Source organism: Ptychodera flava, chromosome 20 (assembly GCF_041260155.1).
Source record: "Ptychodera flava strain L36383 chromosome 20, AS_Pfla_20210202, whole genome shotgun sequence".
In the NCBI taxonomy this organism is placed as follows: Eukaryota; Metazoa; Hemichordata; class Enteropneusta; family Ptychoderidae; genus Ptychodera; species Ptychodera flava.
Genome location: NC_091947.1, coordinates 36655989 through 36670823, shown reverse-complemented (window position 1 = coordinate 36670823; position 14835 = coordinate 36655989). Strand labels below are relative to the sequence as shown.

Here is a 14835-nt window from a genome sequence, read left to right as displayed (position 1 = left end):
TTCTTATCCGATTGTTTGTGTTAATGAAAATGTTTGTTTCGCCTCGGATATTTGTAGGGAAGTTTAGATTACTGTGTACGGTAATGTTTTGTTTGTGTGGGGAATGCTTATGGCGAGACGCAGCCGGATCTATGGTGTTACAAAGTTGATAGAGTGGCCCTTTGACGCTTGCGTTTCGAAACCCGAGTGTGGTTTCACATCAGTCGCAATGTAGATTCTTTCCTTAGTTTGTGTTTGTGAAAATTTATTTTAATGTATTTTGGTGGTCTTACTCTTCCAATAGCGAGGCAAGAATATCAATGTTTGGGTCTCGTTGTGAGTCCGTTTGGTGGTCTGGTTTGGTTTTTTTGTTTCTTTACTTCTGTAAATTTTGTTTTGACTAGTGTGTCTTTTAGGTTTTTGTTTCTCTTGTAAGCAATGATTGGTGATTCTGGGAATAGATTCCTTAGTGTTGAGTCCTTCTCCAGTTCAGCCCAATGTTTCAAAAGATTGTTTTTATGTAAGGGCTGTATGTTGTACTGAAGATAAGTTTGTTTGTTGCTTCTTTACGTGTATTTGTACAGTTTGTTAGTGTATTACGAATACTGTGGTTTATTTTTACTGTTCTATTCGTGATTTCATTGTCTTTGTATTCTCTGTTGAGTAGTTTGTTTCTAAAGAAAGCGACTTTTTTTAGTAAAGTCGTCATTGTTGTTACAAGTGCGAGCGTATCTAAGGATTTCACCTTTGATAAGCCATTAAATGTTGCTGTCGGGTGACACGATTCTCTATGTAGAAATTGGAATGTGTCTGTTGGTTTAGTATGTGTTTTGATGTCGAGGATATTTTCTTTGTGGTATCTTGCACCTTTGAAAACTACTACATCTAGGAATTAAATTTCTTGTGTTGAGTTTTCGTATGAAAACTTAAACGTTGGGTGCATTGTGTTGATTTTTTGAATGAAGTTAGTGAGTTCGGTTTGTGTTCCCAGAAAGATTGCAAAGACATCATCTCTGAATCCTTTCCAGGAGTGAATGTTTCCGTGGGTGGTTTTTTGATGCCGTAATTTGTTTGAAGCGAGGTTGTCACTGACTAGCCGAATCGCTTCGTCGTGAATTGTGTTTGTGTACATCGACACCACGTCGAGTGTTACAAGAAATACATGTGGGGGACATTTGTTTTTTCTATTTCTTGTATGAAGTTTGTTGTGTCTTTTATATATGACGGTTGTTGCTGGACCAGTGGTTTTATGAAGTAATCCAGGAATTCTGAAATTCTGTTAGTGGGACTGGAGCAGCCACTAATTATTGGTCTCCCTGCAAGCGTTGAGTTTTCAGGCGGCGGTTAGTGAATTTTAGGCAATAAGTACCACTGCGGGGTACGGAATTTTATGTTTTCTGGATCGAGATACTTATAAGTATCATGGTCGATGTGTTTGTTCTCGTACATTTTGTTTAATAGTTCCTGTACTTTGTTTACTGTTTGTTCCGTGTTGTCACTGTCTAGTTGTGTATACTGAGTGTTGCGTAATTGTCTTTCGCATTCGTGTATGTAATCTTTTGTGTTGACAATGACAATGAATCGACCCTTGTCGAAGGGTATTAAAATTTTCCCATTTTCTTTTTTGCAGAGAAAAAACAAATTACCAAAAAAAAATTTTTCCTACCTACCTACCCTATTTCTGAAGAGCATGTTACAGGAAACACACAATTTTATTTTTTTGGCCTTATACTAGGCAACCTGCACAACGAAAGTTAATCTAACGAGCATTTTCGGGAAAAATGAGTTTCGACAAGGAAAAATAAAAATTGCCCCAAAACATACTAATATGTATATTTCATCAAGATTTCATCAAAGACGGCCAAGTTTTGTAGAAAATTAGGTTTTGTTTCAAGTTGGTTAAATTTTGTTACAAATAGGGTTGATTGTTACAAATAGGGTTGACACGTCAACCCTATTTGTAACAATCAACCCAATTTGTAACAAAAGTTAACCCCATATAGGTTTAGTATGATTTCGGTCAGAAAACAAGATTTTTAACATTTTTGACCGAAAATGGTGAAAATTGCCCCGAAACAAACCTATCTGCACAACTCGATTATATCTTACGAGTAGGCCTCTTATACTAGGCAACCTGCACAACGACAGTTAATCTAACGAACATTTTCGGAAAAAATGAGTTTCGACAAGGAAAAAATAAAAATTGCCCCAAAACATACTAATATGTATATATATTATCAAGATTTCATCAAATACGGCCAAGTTTTGTAGAAAATTAGGTTTTGTTTCAAGTTGGTTAAATTTTGTTACAAATAGGGTTGATTGTTACAAATAGGGTTGACACGTCAACCCTATTTGTAACAATCAACCCAATTTGTAACAAAAGTTAACCCCATATAGGTTTAGTATGATTTCGGTCAGAAAACAAGATTTTTAACATTTTTGACCAAAAATGGTGAAAATTGCCCGGAAACAAACCTATCTACACAACTCGATTATATCTTATGAGTAGGCCTCTTATACTAGGCAACCTGTACAACGAAAGTTAATCTCACGAGTATTTTCGGAAAAAGTGAGTTTCGACAAGGAAAAAAGAAAAATTGCCCCAAGACATACTAGTATGATATTTCATCAAGATTTCATCAAATAAGGCCAAGTTTTTTTGAAAATTAGGTTTTGTTACAAGTTGGTTAAATTTTGTTACAAATAGGGTTGATTGTTACAAATAGGGTTGACACGTCAACCCTATTTGTAACAATCAACCCAATTTGTAACAAAAGTTAACCCAATATAGGTTTAGTATGATTTCGGTCAGAAAACAAGATTTTTAACATTTTTGACCGAAAATGGTGAAAATTGCCCCGAAACAAACCTTTGGCATGTATCTGCACGACTTGATTATATCTTACGAGTAGGGCTCTTATCCCTAGGAACCTGAACAACGAAATTCAATCTCACGAGCATTTCGGAAAAATGAGTTTAAACAAGGAAAACAAAGAAAATTGCCCCCGAACATACTAATATGTATATTTCATCGAGATTTCATCAAATACGGCCAAATTTCTTTGAAATGTAGGTTTTGTTACAAATAGGGTTGATTGTTACAAATAGGGTTGACATGTCACCCCTATTTGTAACAATCAACCCAATTTGTAACAAAAGCAGTTTCGGAAAAATGAGTTTTGACAAGGAAAAAAAAGAAAATTGCCCTCAAACATACAAATATGCATATTTATTAATATTTCAACATATACGGCAAAGTTTTTTTGAAAATTAAATTTTGTTACAAATAGGGTTGATTGTTACAAATAGGGGTGATGCACCCCCACCCCCGTGTCCCTAAGTAGTAAAGCTTACAGTTGGAGCGATAACATTAAGAAAAGATTCATTTCCCTGATGTAGATAATTCCATGTTAGGTCATCTAAACTGAACCTCATTTTTTACGAACTTCTTCAAGACAATAAGAATAAAATGTAAAGGTCAAGTAGAAAATATGAAAGCGATACACAATGAATGTTCACATTTGAGTGTTACGTCATTAACATCGGTACCCCAGAACAATTGATGTATGGATTGCCTTTCAACACATTTAAAGTTTTACTGCTTTATAACTACATTATGGAAATAAAGTAAGCACATAACTTTAACAGATTTCAGTCCATTTTGATGATGCCCCGTCATTTTCAAGAGCTGAAAAAATGACAAAAATTGGGTATGAAACCTTCCATGTGAGGACATTTAGTGCAATTTGTTCTAATGAAAACGTGATGCCATTATGAGAGATTAAAACGCATGTATGCGTCTTATCCAATGATTATTTTCGTATTTCAAGAAGGCGGGCATATTTGAGTGGAACACACATTTATTATGTCTCTTGTTCAAACTGGCACATACTGCTCACTTCCTTTTAATAGTGCTGTGACGCACTATCCACAGGTAAATTTATATCTATTCTGAAATAAAAACTCATGAATATCATAGAATACAGTGCAGCCGATCGGCCTGTAACTGTGTTATGTAGCAAAAGTAACTTGATCCACAACACTATAACACTTTTCGTTCAGACCGACCGAGCAGTTCTGAAAAAGTATCATAATTTCAACGACCATGTTCTTTTATTGACAGATTTCTTTAATATCTGTGATAGTCTGAATAGGCTGCAGGTCCCCTTTGTGTCTGCACCAATCAACATCCAATGCCTCCGATTGACTGTCATCCCCAAATGTCAATGCCTCCAATTGACTGTCATCCCCAAATGTCAATGCCTCCAATTGACTGTCATCCCCAAATGTGTGGAGCTTGGAGTAGGAGAACACAGGTTCCTATGCTGGTGATGGTTATGAATATTACCATTGCGGTTCTATCGATTACCATGGCTATGTATTTCCATTCACTCATATCCTGTATAACGAGAGAGAGAGAGAGAGAGAGAGAGAGAGAGAGAGAGAGAGAGAGAGAGAGAGAGAGAGAGAGAGAGAGAGAGAGAGAGAGATATGCTCTTTGAACAATATTCTTAATAGCTTTATGAGTTGATTAGTCAACGGTTGATGAAATTAAGAGTTTCGATTAAAGATGAAACCAGACTGGGCGGATTAGTTTACACAGCACACACAAGATGAAACAAGACTGGGCGGATTAGTTCACACAGCACACACTAGGTACTGATAAATATCGGAAAACATGAAACTCACATCCATCAGAATGAAAAATGTGAAATATGGAAAATTACACTCGGCCAACTTCAGTCATCTTTTATCAGTAACTGAACTGTTCTATCTTTATGATAAGCACCGCATCCTTTCACTTATGTTACCACTAAACCTTAATATAACCAACTCAGCTAACAAAGCGAATTGCGATCTGAAGTCTTCGAAGTGATGGAAAATTTGCCAAATACTATAGAGAGACCGGACGGGGCTAAAGGAAGATTCTTAGTAGATTTTAGGTTCCGAGACATGTGTTGGATACTTCCAAACAATCAATAATTTCAGTAAGAAGTCAAGTCCGTAACCCTATTTAAGTATATTTTCTGAAAACCTAAATATTGGCATACGCTGTGATTTGTTTATTGTAATCATTGTTCACATGAGGATCATGTGACAGGTAATTTGCATAACCTCTCAAAATTGGTTTTTACCTAGCCCTAAGCAAACGCTGCCCAAATCAAATGCTGTTGTATAGGAACCGTCGATCACAAAAGCTGACGCACTAAAATAAGTCCTTAGTTTAGGGGAATGGCATTTGAGACCTCGATACTTTTTGCGTGCTTCACGATGACGATACGGATTTTGCTTTAACAAAATTTTAAAAAGTCAGACTGCAAACCATAGCAAATACGATATTATAATCTCAGAACAGGAAATTGCAAAAAAGTCATTAACCCGGGTAATGACCTGCCTGTAGCACATTTATGAAACCCGTTTTTTACCTTTTTTATACGTTTGTACCAGGAAAAATCATGATAGATATACGCTTTCTGAAGTATCTTTCCGCGATTTGTACGTGGGGGTTTGACAATGAACGAATAAGGATTACGTTTCTAGTGCTTCAGCTTTTATGATTGACGACCCTGAACTTGCACACAACAATTTTTTACTTTTGACTTATCCGAAGTCTGAATCATTTAAGGGCATGTAACAAAACATGAAGACAGACAAAGAAATCCAAAACATAGTTTCCGAGTTCATTATGTTGTCGATCGCTGGAGAAACTTTCTACCAGACACACCGCAGCGTTTTACATAGAAAGGTGAAACAGAGTTTTATGATTATGCAAATTCAAGGCATCACATGATCCTTTTGTAAGCAATGATTACAAGTAAACATGACAGCATTTGCCAATATTTATGCCTTCGGGCTACTTTGATTGTGTTAGAAGCTGAGATTTTGGCAGAGAATTCATTATTTAGAAGGGCCAAATACTTGCCCTTTAATCTTATAACTAAATGAATACAAATATAGAGACATACACCGGTGATGAAGGATATCACCGTTACTTTGAATATTTGATATTAAATTAATAAATATTAAATTAATTAATATTAAATTAATATTTAATATTTAATTTAATATTTTAATATTTGAATTATGTTCCAAAGTAGGTGCATAATTACCGCATTATCTTTATCGTCACCACGCATTCTGTTTGTGATGTATCTCATGTGCCGTAACATTTCCTTTTCAAAACATGTCATATTACTTTCACCAGACATATGGTTGTCAACATGCAACATTGATTCACTGTTGCTGTTTCCCAGACACATATCTGCCTTCAAATCATGATTGCGACGAGATTTTTGCGATCTTGCACCAAGGGGCATCATGGGAAAATGGCTGTGTTTGTTTGCTTTGTTTCGCTTTCCACCACAACAAATGTCCTCGTTCTCTTCAGTTACATTGTTGTGAGGGATGTGTGTCAGTGATGTATTTTTGTATATGACCTCGGACCATCTCACGTGTGAAGAGATCTCTTCCTTGACACTCTCTTGCTTGTGTAAAAATATAGAATTGTCTATGCACAATAGTTTTGGCAGAAAAATGAAGAATAGTCGTCGCATCCATGGTCTAACACGATGAATTTTGCCTGCTCGATGGTGTACGTTGAGGACAAGGACAGACATTACCAGTGATAAAGTCACCATTGTCATGTTGAACAAAAAATACTGACCAATCAGAGGAAGTGACTCTGATGTCGGTGGCATTATGTCCGCAACGAGAAGGCTAAACACAGACAATGCGATTAGAAGCGATATACTCAGAGATATTTTCTCTCCTGAATCCGGAGGTAAATAAAATACTAATATAGTTAACACAGCCATAAATGCACCAGGAATTAGGATGTTTATGATGTAATATAGGGGCCTACGTTCCACAACGAGGCTGTATTGGAGAACACTGTAAAATTCTCCGGGACAACACTCAAGTTCTTCGGAAATATCTTCAACAGAAGAGTTCACTAAATCCCATTCAACGTTCTCAATGTACTTCTCTTTAACGACGTGGTCCTTAATTGCTTGAAGTCTGATCTCATTTGCTGTGTATTCCCATGGTCCAAAGGTCATGTAACAACGTTGTCTGTCAAACGGAAAATACCGTATATTCAAACTGCACGAACTGCGCAGATCTCCAGGAGGCGTCATCCAAACTTGACCATCGCTGTACACGGTAGCATACTTCCATACCGGTAACATAAAATTCCCATCGACGCTACAATTGGAAAAAAAAACCATTTATGCTTACAAGATTAAATGATTTGTCTTATTGTTTGATAAAATTTCAACAATTTCGAAAGTAAACCCATCGTTGCATGATTGAAGCAAACAATAAAGGATGCCACATGATTCCGTTGCTGCCATTTGAATGTTATTCTTTTATCAGGAACTGGACTGGAATTACAAGTGTTTTTGCGTAGTTATATACGCCAAACCCCTCGCCCAGCCTGCCATCATTCCATTGCTTGCTGGATAGAGTTCCATAAAACAAACTAATCATTCTACCGTAGAATCCTTCATTTGGAGGTGTCTCTTGTGGACCTTTGGCAATAGCAATCATCCGTGATACCTTTCATTACAAAAGCTCCAATTTCATCACACTAATTAAATGTTATTATATATCTCTATATATATATGTTTAATTCTTTCTGTTGCGAAGTGATATGACACTTAGTGTTGCGCAAGTGTCCGCGAGTGGGGGTGTTTATGGAGACCACTGTTTAACCACTGTTATGAACAAAACGTTTGCCAGAAGTATTTGAATAAAGTCACTTTTTATTGATATTAATGTTTACAAAACAACATGGAGGTGATATGATACAATAGCAATAATCCCTCCAGCTGATGACGGGTGTATACGGTACGGGTATGGCGCTATCACAATGCATTATATGCATTGCCTTAGGCTCGTGCATATATATCGTGAATTGTGCTATATGTCCTGGTATGTATCCCCCTCAGCGAGGGTTATTGTTTAAGACATCTCCGAACCATCCGGCTGAAAACCGAAATACAGATGAAAAAGTATGAAAGACCTGTAACCTCCACAAATGTAATAATCTCCACAAATGTAATATCAACCACAATTGTAATAAAATTAACCAGTCAGTTCTGTACACAAAACAGGGAAACGTAAAATACTTTCAAAACACACTAAACGCAAACAATTAAGAAATGAATAATGTGTGGAGTTGCTTTCCTTATTACATAGATCAATATTTAAGGGCTAATTCCTCAATTGCAACGAGAAAATAGATTTATTACATTTATGGTTGACAAGTATTACATTTATGGGTGATTTTTTTATTACATTTATGGTTACCATTTATTACATTTGTGGTTGGTGTTTTTATTACATTTATGGTTGGTTTTTGTTACATTTATGGGCGATATTACATTTATGGGTGCATTTTATTACAATTGTGGTTGATATTACATTTGTGGAGATTATTACATTTGTGGAGGTTACAAGACCAATCAACGAAATCTTGCAGAGCTTACATTAAACTAATACTTTACTAAATGCGGCATGTTACTCAATTGCAGTTATCCTAAATTTGTAGAAATGAAGTAAAATGCTTAATGCAGCCGGTATACCTATCTCTTAATACACAATCTATACCAGGACCACTGAATTTCTAGATCATCCCCAATCAACTACCGGTGGCCTTGAGACATTCCAGAAAATTGCCCTGGGCAAAGGGCGTCACCGCTTCAGTTGTCATTCCTGAGCTAAAGTTTCTGAGATACCCCTCATAGTTAATAAATTGATAATATTAAAAAACTTAATCCAGTCCTCTACAATACCCCATCCACTTTCATCAAACAGACCGTCCATGTGACGTCTGTTGAGTATTTTCACATTAATGTTTGTTTTTTGAAAAGACCATCTTTATATATATCTTCATCTCTATATACACAGTTATTCAAGTTGGGTACTACCAGTCATCAGTGGTCCATATCATCTCCTGTACATTATTCTCCACAGTACAGATGGGTAAGAAACGGACATTGAGTGACTTTGATGAGGGTGTTATAGGAATTCTTGAAAGTGATAACAGCAATGAAACTAACGAATCAGAGTGCATTTCCGGTTTCAGTAATAGTGACACTGAAAATGACAATGAACGTGACAGATTACATACAGAAGTGACAGGATTGCAAGTCTTTTTTTTTTGAGTAAATAATCTTGGTCGTTATGACCTCCTTAGAAGACTGGTGTTTTTGTGACTCCCCTAAATTCTCCGATGGTAAATTGATACCGCTCCCTGAAAATTCTCCACCCTCCCCGAAAGTAAAACCTGTACACACCCTCACAGCTAATGAAACTATAATTTTTGTCACTTTTTAATTGTTTTGTCATAACTGATCGACCAGATTTGAATGATGTATGATTGCCTAAAATTTACCGAATATTTGAAATTCGAATTTCCCGCCATCCCTGTGTTAACTGTACGAGGAAAATAAAATTTTCGATTTTCGGAAAACCAAGTCGGTACAAAAATTCTTACACGAAGAGCTTTTAATGAGTCGCCATATGTGGTAGACTAAAATAGAATAGTAAAAATTGATAGTCGGAATATATGTCCCCGAGGAGAGTGTCATCTTCCACGAATCATGGACTAATGACGTACATAGCACAGACGGTCAAGGATTGTAGAGTGCCAGAAAGAAAATGGCTATCACGTGTTGTACAAATTCATTCCACCAAAAGCTGATAAAATCGAGAGATAAAAGCATCCAAGAGTAATTATTAAAACAACTGAATGCCGAACATCAAGAAGAAACTCTACGGCGGTGAATATAGGTCACAGCATGAATTGAATATCAATTAGGCCAGCGCGCGCGTCACTTGAACAACAGCGCGTCACCCTTTTTTTTCTGTTTGTGGCCGACGGCCGTGGCTGACACCAAACCAAAATGGCTGAAGAGAAAGAAAAAATTCTTTGGGGGACATGATCAGTGACTGCATGAACAGTATATATGTGACTATATTGATAAAACTATAAAACTGACCCTCCTCCCTCCCTTGAGGGAAAAAAAATAAAATAAAATAGAATAAAATGCGCGTCGCCGCACCATTTTTTAAAGAAAGACCTGACCAGAAACATTTCTTTTTTTTTTTTGGCCTTACCCATTCACTGGCTAAATTTTCATCACAATCCCTTTAACTCAGTGGCTGTATCTTGTCTACATGCGTTTTCAAAAATGTACTTTACCCAAGGAGCTGTGTTTTATGAAGCATAACTAGACCCATGATAGTGCATAAACTCAACAAAGAGCTGAACTCTGAGAACAAAGACATCAAATACACGCGGGAATCGACCTCTGATGGGCTTCACATCTGCGACCTCTCACAATCTTGACGTCAGCGATCCGGGGAGTTGAACATGCGTGAATTTACTACGTCAAATAAGCCGAGGAAGGGTTCAGAATGAATCGTCAAATGTTGCAATAGCAATGTGTCATTTCAGTGTAAACTTGACATCACATGGGAACAGTTTTCACTGGAATGAACTTACATACGTGATGGCTATTATTGCCCACCTTTCCCCGACTTCTGGACAAAACAATTATGTTTTGACTTCATTTTAGAATGAAATCAAAGTTTTCACACGTATCTCTGTTCCCTTACTTAGGCTTTCTGATTAGGGAGTTGTTATGACTAAGTATCTAGGACACAGTTCTTCAGATACAATTCTCAGAAATGTTTTTCCAGGCGCCTATTTTCGAACAAATGAAAGCAATTTACCGTTATATGTTACAAGGACAAGATAAAGAAAAAATCTACAGTTGCTCTAAAGTCTACCGCATAAATCAGACAACTTCCTAATTACAGTATTTAACTGCTATAGTCTTCCATTCTTCTAGTTTTCTCTTGTTTGAAATCCTGTCGAAGAGTTGCAATTGGTTTGTCTTTATTCTATTTCTCTTAAGAAAAACACATTTGGGAACAAAAATGTTAAATACACTGGCAGCTAAATTGTTATCGCCTTTTTTCATTGGATTTGTTAATTTGACTGGTACAGATTCCTTTCAAAAACACACGATTTGTTCATTAGCTTGGCACAAATTCCCTGGCACAAATTCCCTACCATAGCACACGATTTGTTCATTTGCCGAACACAAAATCCCTACAATAACAAATGATATATCATTTGCCTGGCACAAATGCCCTGTAATAGCAGACGATTGTTCATTTGCCTGGCACCAAGTCTGTAAAACAGCGCCAGATTTGTGAAGTGAAAAGCATATAGTGTACAACAAACGTCGAAGGAATTAACAGTCCTCGCTAACTTGATTTTTTTGATATCCCTTAGTTTTCATAATTTAAGAAGAAGAAATCAAAATTCACTGTCTAAGAGGAGAACATTCAGTCCCACGTGTTTCGATTGGTGACAAGAGAACTTCAATGTGTGAATGAACAATATGCCATATCCACTGTTTCTATATGTTTGCATGAAGGAGACCTGTATACCGTTCATTATTTGTTTTATTTGCACTTCCACCGGTAGTTCTATAGCCTGCACTAACAATGCTTATACACACATTCTAAGTATGTTGTATATTTGCACAAACATATGTAATTTTGAAACTAAAATCATGTTATAATACCAAAAGTTACAGCTAAATAGCAAATGTAATTATGTAATGTAATGTATTTTCACTTCAATGCTTCATTCCGTGTGAATACATTACAATTGATAATTTTTATAAACAGAAAATTGAGGATTAAATACCAGGATACCCGAACTATTTATGCCCCCTTTTAAAACTGTTTCTGAAAAGGATATGAAGTCATACTTGCCTGTTGTCCAGAACTAAATCAGGATACCAGAGCCACTTCACTGGAATCACGGAATAATCCAGACCGTCATAATCGTCAGGATTCCACATCAAACGATAATCATTCCACCACTAAAAATAAAGCCAATTAATGTATTGAAAGAAAACGCCTTAGAGATAAAGTATATTCACGTAACTAAATCAAAGCAACTCGTGGTTTTGTCCAGACGTATTTTTGTTTAGGGGGAGTATAATGTCAAGAGAGCACTGTTTCACCACTGCCAAGGGCATCCGCGGGCTACAACTCTGCCGAAATTGACCGTGAAAAAAGTCTTGAAATCTTGAATTTCGAAAATTTGAAGTTGAATAGATTGCACAGTTGTTTGCTGGAATAAATTGTTAAATTTTTAAGGATGATCGAGCCACTAAATTTTTTACCGACAAGTTTCGTTATTTTTCTCTAACAGTAAGACTTATATGTGAGGATGAGATTACGACAAAAAATCAATATGTCACCAGATTAATTTGGCAGCTAGAAGGATTTGAAATACACCCACTTTATCTCATTGGAATGACAGAAATTATGAATCTCCCGTAAGTGTTGCCCAACCTGACATATTTACTTTCAGTTCCCTTTCTTGAAATGCTGCACTTGTTTTACTTACATGTGAACCACATTGAATAATAAATGAAAGTTTTAGCTATATTTTCGCTGAAAATGTGCCTAAGAATTTAAATTATCACTTCTAAGACCTTCCAAAACAACAGTTAAAGCTGTTGCAAACTTAAAAGTAATTACTTAACCTTATCTATACTTAGTAGAATTATTTAGATTTCCAATCCAACAATTTTTGTTTATTTTCACATAAATTACTGTTCAGATATTGCACATTATATGCATCAAATAAAAATATGGGATCACCGGTCTATTTACAATCCTACATCGCCTACCATCACCCCCTCTCCATATGTGAAATGTGAAAAATCACAATTTGATGAGAAATCTGTCCTTTTCAAATTATTTGGTTGGGATTTTTAAATACTTTGTAAATATATCAACATTCAAACATTTAAAACTTACAACTCTAAGATAATATAAAGATCATTTAATCATCACTAACAACGTCCTATCGTTGGATCACAAAGATGACGATAATGATGATGATGAAGAAGTTGACATGATATGATTTGATATGATATCATTGTTGTTTATCGCTGATGCTGCCAACGAATGAATGGATAGAACTGAGGGAAATACGAACAATTGAAAAAAGAAGGCCAATGTAGAAGAGGGTTGCTAGTACTTTATATGAACTATTAAAGTGTAAAGGGTACAAGGCAACCTTCAGGAGACAGAATTGTAATTTATAACGAGGCTCAGTAATTGTTTGTGTATCTTTCTTACCTGATCAAGCCACACCGTCGTTTCCATGAACTGGTCCTTCTCATTCTTGGAGAGAAAATTAGACAAGGAAAAACAGGAAAGGTGAAATATCATTAGGAGTGACATCTTAATTAATGTAATTCAAGAACCAGCAATGAAAGTTTAAAAGTAATTTCTGTGTTCTTACATACGTTGGTTCTTTCGTTATGCCGAAATGCTAAACCTACTCATATTGATAAATGGACCCATTATTATGATAATCGCTATTATAGAAGATATCAATGGTATTAGGAGCCGTCCTATAGGTTCAAAGTGAAATTAATCCATATAGAGAAGATTGGAGATATTTCTGTCTTTGAACTTCATCTTCATTCTTATTTTCGGAACAAAACAATTCGATAAACGAAACCTGTGCGACTTGTGCGAATAGTACAGAATTTACTTAGGCTTTATCATACACTTTTTCATTACTTTTCACCATTAAATTCCACTCGTCTGAATTTTATCAATTGGATCGATTAGTTGACCTCATGATATTACTGTCCGCAAGTGCTATTCAATTAGCATGTCCAAACATTCATATTCATTGAAGTAGGGTGGACTTGAAAGTTTTGCTCTGCGTATGGGGGAACCTGAAAATATTTTGGTTCCCTTTTATTTTTTTACATTTTCCGATTCCATTGTTTGGTAGGTTATGAATAACATTTTCATTCTCGCGAGCCAGAGCATGATATCCGCTCCACGGACACACGCAAAAATCAAGGATGGCGCCAAGCTGTTGTCGTTAAAGTGCGCGTGGTTTACGACGATGAATATTTTAAGTCATCCGATGGTTGTAATGTCAGTAATAAAAAATCTAGAACCTAAAACAAAATCTAGAACCATTTTTTCGCATTTCAAATATATGAATGTAATTTAATTTTCATGAGAAAACCAAAACGTAGGCCTTGTAACGGGGCAGAAGCTACAACTGTTGATAATTTTTGAAATATATTTATGCAATGTATCAAATACAGTTTGTTGCTGTCTCCCTCAACATGCTAAAACACACAATATTCATTTTTTCAACAAAGCCTGTATATGTAAACGCTATTGGTGATAATTGAATCAGTCTCCAGACAGAAAGTCATTTGTCAGTGATACAAATGCACAGTACACATAAACAGGCTGTGTTGGCAAGTTGAATACTGGAGAGCTCAACATGCACTAGTAGTCCACGAGCCAACATATGAAACCAGGCACTTTTATCCACCATGTTTTCCTGTTAGCTAAGGACCACAGCTGTCATAATCTGCTTTTTTGCCATTGAACTGGTGTTGCTATGACAAAAGTGTGATGAAATTTGTAATTTCAGAAAATCCTGTATATTTGTTGCTCAACAACATAAAAACGCCATATGGGTGCCTAGATTTCTGTTTGAAATTGCCAAGTCGATTGCAATCAATATATGGATCATTTAAGGTTACGGTTTTATCTAATCACGGTTGTTGCCTGGGCAACCCCTATTGAAAATCTTTTTTCTTGAGAAAAATCTCATGTTTTTGTAATTACCAACATTAAAACACAATATTAGGGGCTTAGCCTAAACCTTCTCAGTCCTAGCCTGTGGGGATAAGAAAATTTAGGCTAAGTAGATACTAAAGATATGCAAATCATATATTTATATGTAAATTATATGTAAATGAAATATAGGAA

The 14835-nt window shown here is 36.0% G+C and overlaps 1 protein-coding gene across 1 annotated transcript in view; it reads right to left on the bottom strand.

Annotated features, from left to right (window-relative positions):
* Positions 1–3371: 3371 nt before the first annotated feature.
* Positions 3372–14835, bottom strand: part of LOC139119667 (neuronal acetylcholine receptor subunit beta-3-like) — a 60447-nt gene continuing 48983 nt past the window's right edge. The window contains exons 3-6 of the mRNA XM_070683493.1: positions 13162–13206; positions 11779–11888; positions 6093–7185; positions 3372–4381 (exon numbers count right to left, since the gene is read on the bottom strand). Coding sequence (XP_070539594.1) covers positions 4259–4381; positions 6093–7185; positions 11779–11888; positions 13162–13206 — 1371 coding nt within the window. The 3' untranslated portion in view covers positions 3372–4258. The remainder of the gene's footprint in view (positions 4382–6092; positions 7186–11778; positions 11889–13161; positions 13207–14835) is intronic.